The 12,112-nt window shown below is 39.8% G+C and overlaps 1 protein-coding gene across 1 annotated transcript in view; it reads left to right on the forward strand.

Annotated features, from left to right (window-relative positions):
* SYNPR (synaptoporin) overlaps positions 1–12,112 on the forward strand; it is a 296,290-nt gene that overhangs the window by 157,193 nt on the left and 126,985 nt on the right. Inside the window, exon 3 of the mRNA XM_040246570.1 lies at positions 8,588–8,712. Coding sequence (XP_040102504.1) covers positions 8,588–8,712 — 125 coding nt within the window. The remainder of the gene's footprint in view (positions 1–8,587; positions 8,713–12,112) is intronic.

Genomic DNA, 12,112 nt, shown 5'->3' on the forward strand with positions numbered 1-12,112 from the left:
TCTAGACAGCGTAGTCCAAGAAGACTTTCTGTTTGCAGAAGATCTCTGCTTATTTGGAAAGGGCTGCAGAGATGAGAGTATGTCTAGCTATAAGCTGAGGGGCACGTGCTAAGGGGTGCTGAGTGGTACCTGTCCTTTCCTTAATACAGTCCTAGGGCCATTGCAGTGTGTGGAGAACACTTGGTACTTGGTCAGTGTTTGGAACTATCTCAGTTGCATTTCCCAAAAGCAGATCCTGAGACTTGCTTTTGGGAAATGGAAGAATGTAGGCTCAACAAGGTGACCTGAGAGATGATGCCAGGAAGCACAATGATGGGTGAGGAAATGAGAGAGGAAAAGGAAGACTCCAACCACAGGTGTCGTTCATGAGCATATTTGCTGCAGGCAGTAGGGCTCAATCCCATTGGAAGAAACTGTATTAAACACACCTCAAAATTTCCCCACAGGCAGAGAAGGACACTTGGGGGATTTGTCCACCAATTTCCATCCCGCATTGTTTGGAAACTAACATGGAATTGATCCCCGAAACCTTGCACCATGCCCCAGTCACAGACTGTGTCCCTGCTGCCTGAGATAGCCCTCAACAGAGAGAATTGAATGTTTAGGGAGGAACCTTTGATGCATATGAGGACTGTTCCCCTGACGCTGCAGGTGGCCTGTAGAGAGTGTGGAGGGGATCCTAAGCGGAGCATCAACAGCTTTTCCTACAATAACTAAATCAGTAAGTAAATAATAAGTGATTGAATGTATACAACAAATGAATGAATGAATAATTGAAGTGAAATCAGCCAAATAAACCCAAGTTGAGTGATATGAAATAAGAGGAAATAGGAGATATGGAATAAGAGGAAATGTAAAATAAGAGAAGTGAACCATTGAAATCAGCCCCGGGTTCTTGCTCCAGGGGAGAGTCAAGAAAAGTCCTTTGGTTGCTGTGGTGTGCTTGAGCGCAGCTGACTCTGCGGTTCTCTTCCCAGTCAAGTTTCAGAGATGTTATTTTGGTGGCTTAGAATTGGCCATGGTGGAAGTATTTACACCATGGAAATTGGCAAATGCTGTATAAGTCAACATGCATTGGAGAAGGAAATGGCAACCCACTCCAGTGTTCTTGCCTGGAGAATCCAGGGGACGGGGGAGCCTGGTGGGCTGCCATCTATGGGGTCGCACAGAGTCGGACACGACTGAAGCGACTTAGCAGCAGCAGCAGCAGTGTAAGTCAAAGCTGTATCTGTGGAGCTCTGATTGCCAGCACATACAGCTTGGTGGTAAGAGAAATGCCACCACTTGGTCCCAATCACCTAATCTCTTTCTAGCCAGGCTCCTTACTCACTTATTTCTTCCAAGGGCTCTTTCTTGCCAGAGATTGTGCATGAGACCTTGGAAGATGTCCCCTCCCTGACTTCACTGAAGACCACAGTCCCCGTGAGAGTCATTAATCAGCCTGATTTCCTGTCCTCCTCCAACCTATTGCTTTCCACTATGCCTTGCAAATTAACCAGAAGGATTAATAGCAGCTTTCACTGATATTCCTCATGTGATGCAGTTAATTCAAAGGAGGGAGCTGCTTGCACTCTTTTCAGGGGAAAACCTTTGGTATTGTTAACTGTGTAAAGGTATTCCTGCTATGAGGAATTTTGGTTTGTGGATGCTTATTAAGCCAGAAAGTGCAAGGCAGTGCTTCTGTTCTTTCTCCTGGATGTATTCCTAATTAACTGCATGCAAGGAAAATCTCTGCTGGCTAATTTCATACATTAGAGAGTAATTTTTGTTGTTAGGAACAGAGCCATAGATCATCCAAGACAGTAGTGAAATGAGAGTTCATTGTAGGAGATTTGTTTTACTCTCCTGAACTATAGGGAAGTGAGTGATTGGGCCGGTGATTATGATATTGATTATCTGAGGTTGTGCTGGAGGCTGAGGTGTCTGCTCTATTTGAGGAGAATTGGAAAGATGGGAACACAGAACTATTTTTTTCTTTTTTAATTTTCATTGAAATGTAGTTGATTTATAATATTGTGTTAGTTTCAGGCATACAGCAAAATGATTCAGTTACATACATGTTGACTATATATATATATATATATATATATAACATATAAGTTTTTAGATTCTTTTCCATTATAGGTTATTACAGCATATTGAATAGAGTTCCTGTGCTATGCACTAGGTCCTTGTTGGTTATCTATTTTATATATAGTAGTGTGAATATTTTAATCCCAAATTCCTGATTTATCTATCCCCTCTTCCTCTTTGGTAACCATAAGTTTGTTTTCTATGTCTGTGAGTCTATTTATGTTTTGTAAATAAGTTCATTTGTATCATTTTTTGAGATGCCACATATAAACAATACCATATAGTATTTGTCTTTCTCTTTCTGACTCACTTCACTTAGTATAAAAATCTCTAGGTCCATCCATGTTGCTGCAAATGGCATTATTTCATTCCTTTTTAATGGCTGAGTAATATACACATACATACAATGGAATATTACTCATACATAAATAATATCTTCTTTATCTATCCTTCTGTTGATGGACATTTAGGTTGCTTCCATATTTTGGCTATTGTAAATAGTGCTTTGATGAATATTGGGTTACATGGATCTTTTCCAGTTATGGTTTTTTCCAGATATCTGCCTTGGAGTACACCCACTGGATCACATGCTAACTCTGTTTTTAATCTTTTAAGGAGCCTCCTCACTGTTCTTTATAGTGGTCACACCAGTTTACATTCCCACCAACAGTTGAGAATGGTTCTCCTTTCTCCACCTCCCCAGCATTTGTTATTTGTAGACTTTTTGATGATGGCCATTCTGAGTGAACTTGTATAATTTCACTTGATTTAGGTAAATGAACTTTTGCCCCTGGACTGTGCCCTTGGTGTCTAGGAAGGTGAGTAAGTACACTGTGTTACCAAAAAGAAGGCACAGGTTTGGTTGAGGATGAACACAGAGCCCAGAGCTTATAGAAACTCTTACATGTACACATGCATACACAGAAACACAGTGTCATTAATCTGTCATCATGTTGCATATAGCCTAGAGAGCTGGCCTCAGATGGAGTTTTTCTCTCAGACTCTTTGCCCTCCGGAGCCTTCCAGGACCCATCTTCAATTCTCCCTCCATCCTGGCTGCATAACACAAAGTTTTTCCATCTCCCAAGAGAGGATATCATGTCTTAGGAATCAGCATTAGTCTCTCAGAGTCTAACATCTACAAGACATAGGGACCATCCTCTCGCTAATATCCATGGCCTCTCTAAGCAACACTTGTCAAGCTGAGAAAGTCTATGTTCCTTTACAACATCTTCCACAATTCTTCTTCTAAAATCCTCCACCCCCACCAAGGGTGAAAAGAGGAAAGAAGGGAGGGAGATAAGAGAGAAGGAAGGGAGGAAGGAAAGGAAAGAAAGAAGGAAAGGAGAAAGAGTGAGTGTATTACCCATCCTCCTTAGCAGTAGGTTTGCAGTATGTGTTTGTGAGTCCCCAATGAGCAACATGGAAAACCTCAGGCCACCGCAGCACCATGATGCATCTCTGGTCAAACAGTATGGACCATTTGACAATCCTCTATCCATGTGGTCAAAAACTGTTCTTCCTGTTATTCTAGAGCTAATTAGGAGACTGCTGACTGAGGGAATTTACAGACCAGGATTCTAGTTCCAGCTCTGCTCTTGCCGAGTTTAAGGCAAATGGACTTTCTTCTCTAGTTCTCAGTTTCTTCAATAGTGTGGTGATAGGGGAGGGGAGGGGAAGGAGAAGGAAGAGGAGGGACACACTCTAATGGTTTATTGAGAGCTCTGAACCTGATGCTTTGCATGTGTTCTCTCAGTTGACATACCCAAATCCACGTGAGGTAGATTACTGTCAACCTCAATTCACCATCCAGCTGCCACACGATCTTCCATTGACTCCTTGAACTTGTCAAGCCTTTCCTTCCTTAGCACTTTCACTTAAGCTGTGCCCTCAGTCCCTGGGGCTTCTCTCCACGCCACCCTCCATTGCCTGTGGCTTTCTCGCTTTCATCTGCACGGTCTTAGCATAAATGTGACATCCTCAGATATAACACCCTGGTCTGGAAGATGTCCTCCAGAACACAATTTGTAATTATGTTATTTGTATGTTCTTTTAATTCTATCCTAACGCTCTTCCAGCATTAAACTTCAGAGTAGGCAGGGACCTACCTTTTCTTTGTCTTTTCTCTAACTTTTTACCTTTCTGTTTCTCTTCATCTGGCATCTGGTAAATACACCATTAAACAGCTGCTGAATGAGCCAGTGAATTAGTCCTGATTAGTGGATATAAGAATGAGGTTGGGAGAAGTTAAATATCTTGCTCGGTGTCAGGCAGCTAGAAATTGGACTCAGGCTCAGGTCTGCCTAACTCTGGAACTGCTCCTGTCTACCACCTAGGGTGGAGTTGTTGGGTGGACTACCAACTTCCAAGATTTCCAAAGTTCCATCTGACTCTACATTTCTCTGAAACACTAAGAGAATTTCAGATCCCTAAAGGACTTCCATTTCCCTCTCCTCACTCTGTCCTGATGTATCCTAATTATAGGACCAGGTTCCTGGCTGATATACTGTGAAAGAGTTAATTTCATTCTCCTAGATATTTCACTTTCCAGACTATCCCTATAATGTTATTCACTCAGCAGGACCTGACTCTTCCGGTGTTGTACAGACATTATCTGTTTAATCCTCACCAGACCCACGTGAGTTTTGTATCAGTCACACAGTATGATTTCTCTTTAATCAGTGAGGACTGTGGGGAATGCAAGGTAACCAGAAAGCCCATAGGTATCATATTTAACTGAAGTTCAATTTCGTGTTTTCAGAGCTCAATAGACGTTAAAAGAAAAAGTAGTGATGTGTGTGGTTTCAATACTCTGATGCCTTCCTCTCATATCAAATATTTTGAGCTAAATATGTAATTTTAATACATAATTATCTTTCCATCTTAAGTTCACTGCATGGTAGTATTAATAATATTTTACTGTATGTAAGGCACTTTAATATAAGGTGAAAAGCCAAAAGTGGTTTCTTTACAGCCGTTAAGCACTGAATTTAAAGGATTTATCTTTCAGTCTTTTACCTCTAAATCACTCCAGTTTAATGTTACAGGGAATTTTAGAGAATACTACTGTTTGAAATCCTTATGCTATCCTGCCACACTTTTAATATAGGATTATTAAGCTTCACACACAAACTGTTGTTGTCAAAAGGAAATATGATCACATATGCTGAGTGCTGGACACGATAGCTAACCCACTGTAGGTACTTAATAAAGCCAACAACAGATAATTCCTCCTAACCTTTTCATGTACAAATGTTGATTACACACTTAGGACTCTTGCCTGAGAGAAGTACACATGTGTAAATACCACACAAATCTGCATGGGTTCAGAGAAGACTGCACATAAATACGTACTCCATCTCATTTTCTTCTCTCAGTGATTTGGGAGGACACAGAGGGTATTTCTGTTGTACAGATGAGGAAAGGGCGATCTCCTCATCCTACTACAGGGCTCTGGATCCTGCTACTCCATTCTTTTGGAAGAAATTGTACTAAAGACGCTGTCATGACATGGCACGAAGGGCTGTGCCATCCAGTATTGTATGATGAGACCTAGATTTAAGCATTGAACAATTAAAATCATGTCCTCCTTTTTCCTACCAATACTGAGAGCTGACAGAGAACATTTGGTCATGAGCAAATCCGTATCACAGGGATCCTGATCTGAATCCTGTCAGCCTTGGTGTTCTGTGTGTATCATTCTCAGATTTCACGATGGGTTGGAGCACCTTCTAAATGTCTCCGCAAGTCCCATCAGTGATATAAACTAGGAAGGAAAGCTAACAAAGGAAAAAGATAAGGTTTTCTGGAGTGCTTGTATGTTGGTTCATTGGGGCGGATGGTCATATAGATTTAGCTAGGGAGGAAGTCTAAACTTCCTACTTTATGTCCTACAAGATCTTACCAAAATCTCTTACACATTTATTTAGAGTAATATCTCTTGTTCACATTTATTAAATGCTTTTTCTGTGCCAGGATCTGTTCTAAGTGCTTTACACACATTAACACAGATAAACACATTTTACTTTTACTATGTCTATAATATCATTTGGTCAAGTTGTGTCTATTTTAAATTACTGGATTTAAAAACCAGTAACTTGGTGGATTCTGGATCAAGATGGCAGAGTAGGAAAATCCTGAGCTCATCTCCTCCCACAGACACACAAAATCTAGGACTGTCTACAGAACAACTGTCACTGAGGATGACCTGAAGACTAGTAGAACAGGTTTTCTAAAACTAAGAATCTATAAGGAAAAGGCCTCATCAAGTTGGGTCAAAAGAACAGAAGCATGATCTAGTCAGAACTTATGGAGGGAGGAATATCACAGCTATGGCAGTTTTCTCTGTGGAACAAGTGCTTTGAGCCTCACACTGAGCTCCCTAGCTTGGGGGACCTGCTCCAGGAAGACAAGCCTCTGTAATATCTGACTTTGGAAGCCAGCTTATGGCCAGGAAAGCAGGAGGGCTGTTAGAAACTGAGACTCTGTTCTTGGAGAGTATGCACACACACGCTCGCTGCTCAAAGTCTCAGCACAGAGACAGCAGCTTAAAAAGCACCTGTGTCATGAGAGAAAGAGATCCACTGACTAAATTTAGGACGTGTGCTGGAGGGGTAGAGATCTGGTGGAACTTTCTCCAGGGACAGAAACACTGGCAGGCACCATTAAAAAAAAAAAAAAAACAAAACAACTCTCCTTCTACCTAGTGGGCCCAACCCTGGTGTGTACCACTTCTGCACTTTCCATCAACTGAACTAATACCATGTGTACCAACCTGGTATATCCCTAAGGACCTACCCTGCCCATCCCACCTGCCCCAGCTGGCTCCTCCAAAGCAGCTGCTGTCTCATCCCACCAACAGGCATTCCCATCTGACACTGGCACCCCTCCAAGGTGGCTCCTGCTCCAGGGCTCTAGTCCCACATACCAGCAAACCCACAATAGCCTCTCTTGGGCCTCGAAGCTACTTCAGAGTTAAAGATACACACAGAAAATGCAGGAATGGGAGAAGATATTCTGTGCAAGTGGAAACAGAATGCTGGAGTATCAATACTTATATCAGATGAAATAGACTTTAAAACAAAGACTGTAAAAGGAGACAAAGAAAGGCATTATATAATAATAATAAAGATCAATCCAAAGGTAAAGCAAATATTAACAGACAAAAAAGGAGAAACTGACAGCAGTACAATAATTGTAGGGGACTTTAAGACCCCATTTATGTCAATGGAGAGATCATCCAGACAGAAAATCAATAAGAAAACATTGCTCTTAAATGACACATTATAGCATATTGATTTAATATATAAATACAGATTATTCCATCCCCAAAGAACAGGATACACACTTTTCTCATATACACTTAATATTCTTCAGGATAGATCACATGTTAGACTACAATACCCTTACACAGTAATTCCTCTCACTATGCAAAGTGAGCTAGTGTTGCTAATGGGAACCCAAGCTACTATAAGAAGGTGAATTCCAAAGTTAAAATAAAATAACTGGGGGTACTATAGAAATGAGCAGGACATTCTTTTGAATTTAGCCAAGCTAAGTGGGCAAAGTTTGGTATTTGTTTTCTTCCCATCTTAGGGCATTCTTACCCTCCCAGATATATCTTCTTTCCCTGGATACTTCTTTGAGTTCCTGCTTCTAATTTTCACTGCCTGATTACCATAGATGCATGTTTTATGCTAGGATAGACTGATATTAATTGGTCATCAGTTGAACCTTTTAATAGTTGACTCTTGAAAGAGCAAGTAAAACAGAGATGAAACCACCGAGGATGCTTTAAGGTTGACATATATGATGTTGTGCTCCAGAATAGCACATTTTAGGTAATCTCCACTTCCTCCACCCATCAATCCTAAAATTCTTAGTGCATTTTTAAAAATCTGTATTAGTCCAAAAGACAAAACATGTATTTTGCAGAAAATACAGATAACCAAAAAGAAGGAAGCAAGGAAACATCTGAAATTCTTCCCACATGGAGATATCCATCATTAATCCCTCAATGTGTAGCTTTCCAGAGACTTTGATGTAAGATTACATCTCTACCTTCTGTAGTGTGACAGTTCTTTACACAGATGCTGTTGTTCACTCACTAAGTTGTGTCTGACTCTTTGCGACCCCATGGACTACAGCAGACCAGGCTTTCCTGTCCTTTACTATCTCCCAAAGTTTGCTCAGGTTCGTGTCCGTTGAGTCGGTGATGCTGTCTAACCATCTTTACACAGATATTTGATCTCAAATGCAGATATTTTGTCCTTGTATTTAATTTTTCTGCAAGCAAAATTACTCCAGCTTTCCAGGCAATTTTTCACACCATCCCACTCTCCATCATCATCCTGGCCTTCATTCCAGCCAAAACCATATATGATGCCATACTTGGATGGTCATACTTGCCATCCTAACCTCTCTCAATGTAGACACTAACCTCCTGCTGACATATTTCATGAGATCAACACCATTCTAATAGCTGCCTTCTCTATTCTTTCTTTGTTCTCCGCAGCTTTTTGCAATCTTTGCATTTGCAACATGTGGTGGTTATTCTGGAGGCCTGCGGCTGAGTGTGGACTGTGCCAACAAGACGGAAAGTGACCTCAGCATTGACGTGGCGTTTGCTTACCCATTCAGGTAGGAAATGGTGCCCTCTTACAGAGAGGCAGGGAACTTTCTTCCTTATGTGGTTTCTATTAAAAAAGGTGCAACCTCCCAGGAATTTCTGGGTAAAAAGAAAGAATTCTCCCTGAGCCTGCAAAATGCCCAAATAAGTAAAATGCCCATCCAGCACCCTACCGTGGGGAAAGTTATTCTCTGGGAGTTGTAGCTTCAAACCAGAATGAACTCTTCTCTCCAACCCAAAGTGCTACAAATGGCCCAATGTTGGAGTCTTATCAATATGGAGACCTCAGTTACACAATTCCTTCCTCCTCATCCATATTTTCATGAGTTCTCTCAAATTCTCTCTAAAATTGTGTGGTCACCTTTCATTTCATATCAACTATGCAATCCTGGCTGATAATACATTTAGTGGTATTAATAGCGAATAGTGTTTCCATGTACTAGACATTGTGCTTAGCTTTTCACCTGTTTAATCTCAAGTCATCACAATGACCTTGTAAGGGGAGTACAGGTATCATCACCATTTCAAATGAGGAAACTGAGGTACGGGTACATTTTCCCAGCTTCCCTTGGTCGGTTAGTGGCAAAGTCAGTGTTTGAGCCTACCCAGGGTATGCCCAGAACTCACATCTCTATTCTTGTACTTAAGTTGCTTGAGATAATTCTTTCAACCTCTTTATAAGTTCTTAATGAAAGATAAGACCTGTCCATAAAATAATGGCTATATACCTACCAAGATTTGTCCCAAGTCAGACATCTTGTGGTTATGATCCAAAGTGGATTAATTGAAATAAAAATCTAAATGATTTGTTTCTGTAAAACTACCAAATGCTTGGTAGCAAAAAACTGGTGTGATTTTTGAGAACAACTTTCAACATAATATTTTGGCTTCTTATTAATATACTATCCTGTGTGCACTTCAAGCTAGCAAACATTTGTCAAGCAGTCATTTTGTGCCAGATACAGTGCTGGCTCTGGAAATACAGAGAAAGGTAGAAATTTGCTCCTAAGAACTTTTCTTAAACAGGTAAGTACAGTGTTTTCCAAAATCTTTCCCATGGAGCCCTAGATATTTAATGTTTCTAAAAAGAAAGGAAGAGAGAAAGAAAAGTAAGAGGAAAGGGATGGAGAATAGGAGGGAGGGGGGAGAAAGAGCTGGAGAATCATTAAACGATCTGATAAAATAAGTTTAAGAAATACTTCTTAGCACTTTGCCCTTTTAATACACATTTTGAATCACCAAGAACACAATGTTTCTCCAAATGTATTTGACCACAGAAAGCCTTTCTCACTGAATGTCTCAGAAGATTAATATATCATGGAACACATCCTTAACATATCGATCTAGTAAACTTTTCCTAGTCCAAAACAAAAATGTCTCAGTTCACAGGCAATGAATCACACAGACGTGGCATTTATACCAATGTATTAAGTGGTTTTTAAGAACTGTATAGTAATACAAGTTACAAACACCCCCGCTCACGTAGATACTCTCCTAATAAACTAATAAGAGAGTCCAAAGCAGAGAAATACTAACCACAGAATGGCTGGTAATTTAGTCATAAGAGTTTCCTATGCCAGTGGTAGTTGGGGTAGGAATGTCTGACATGTCTGAAGGTTCTCGAGGAACTCCTTGGCTTTTGTGTCGAATGACTGAGGCAATGTGTGCATACTGTTCAACAAACGGGATCTAGGAGAAGACAGGAGAATTGCCACTGATCATGACTGAATAGGGGGAAGGGATTAAGGAAAGACAAAGAGAAAATAATAGGGAAAACCATTTTAAAGTGAAGACGATAAATTTGGGTTTGATCATGCCAGGTCTGAGGTATTTTCTATCAAGAAGTTTCATGCTTAAATCCCATATAAAGAGTGAGAAGGGAGCCTGCAAATGGGGCTCTAAGAGTCATAACCATGGAGTGAAAAATAGGTCCTGAACAGAGAGAGGTCATCAAGAGAAATAGAAGAGTAGGCACACAGGGCTAAGCAATGGACGATGTCCACATGTTGAAGAAATGAAGAAGGAGAGGAATAACGGAGTGAGAACAAGAAGAGCCAAAAGAAAAAGAGATAGGACCACTAGGCAAGTGTAGGCTTCGTGGAAAATAGGGATATGTCATGCATGAGTGATACCACTCAGCACTTCAGAGAAGTTAAGAAGTGAAAACTAAAAGGCCAGTGGATGGAACAAATGGTAGTCATTCAGGAATTTCATGAGATATTTCAATAGGAAAGAAAGCATGCCAGACTGTTGGAGAATGGAAAATAGAATTTGGTATTTTTCCCTCAAACAAGTAAAATGTAAAATGCAAAATGCTAAGGATCAAACCATTTTTCCTTAAGCCCTGGTGGCTTAGATGGTAAAGCGTCTTGCCTACAATGCGAGAGACTGGGTTCGATCCCTGAGTTGGGAAGATCTCCTGGAGAAGGAAATGGCAACCCACTCCAGTACTCTTGCCTGGAAAATTCCGTGGACAGAGGAGCCTTGTAGGCTACAGTCTATGGGGTCGCAAAGAGTCGGACACGACTGAGCGACTTCACTTCTGTATGACATGATGTTTGTGAAGAAAGAGAGCAAGGTTATTAATGACCTTTTTGTAGAGAAGGTGTTCACCTCTGCTTCTGGAAAGTAATCATCTCATTTGATGGCATGGTGATAAACTTGCCACCTTGGCTAGACAGCAATAAAGGTTTCCATAATAAAGGTATAAAAATCTTCCATCACTTGAGAACAACTGAATATAGAGACTAAGAGCAGATTCATCATAAAAATAAATTAAGTTGTTATGTCACTTTTATGTCTGGAGACACCCATCAGAATAAAAAAAAATTAAGTTTTCTATCAATTTCAAGCATTCTTATAGATATGGGATTGGTAATCCTTGCTTTAGATAATTAACAAAATTGTCCTTGATTAATTTATCCTAAGGCACCAGAGATATAGAGAAAAATATATGCATGAAAATATTTATTGTTGAATTATTCTAAGTACTTCAAAATTAGAAATGACTTATGTGTCCAAAAATAAGGAATCAGTTAAATAAAATGTGATAGGCAACCACTAGAAGTCATTTTTTCAAATAACATTTAAGGACATGAAATGCTCCCAGCATTTTATTAGGAGAAAAGCAGAATACAAAACTATATATATATATATAATATATGTTTATATATACATATACACACATATATGTATATAATGTATATATGTGTGTATATAATGATTCCAATTTTGTTTTAGTTTATACTGGCTGATCATAGGACTATAGCATATATATAGACTATATATATGAATATATAACATGTATATATGTGTATGTATATATATATATAATGATTCGAATTTTGTTTTAGTTTATACTGGCTGACTACAGGACTATAGCTTATATATAGACTATATATCTGTGTATAC

This window comes from Oryx dammah, unplaced genomic scaffold, assembly GCF_014754425.2.
Source record: "Oryx dammah isolate SB20612 unplaced genomic scaffold, SCBI_Odam_1.1 HiC_scaffold_9, whole genome shotgun sequence".
Lineage (NCBI taxonomy): Eukaryota > Metazoa > Chordata > Mammalia > Artiodactyla > Bovidae > Oryx > Oryx dammah.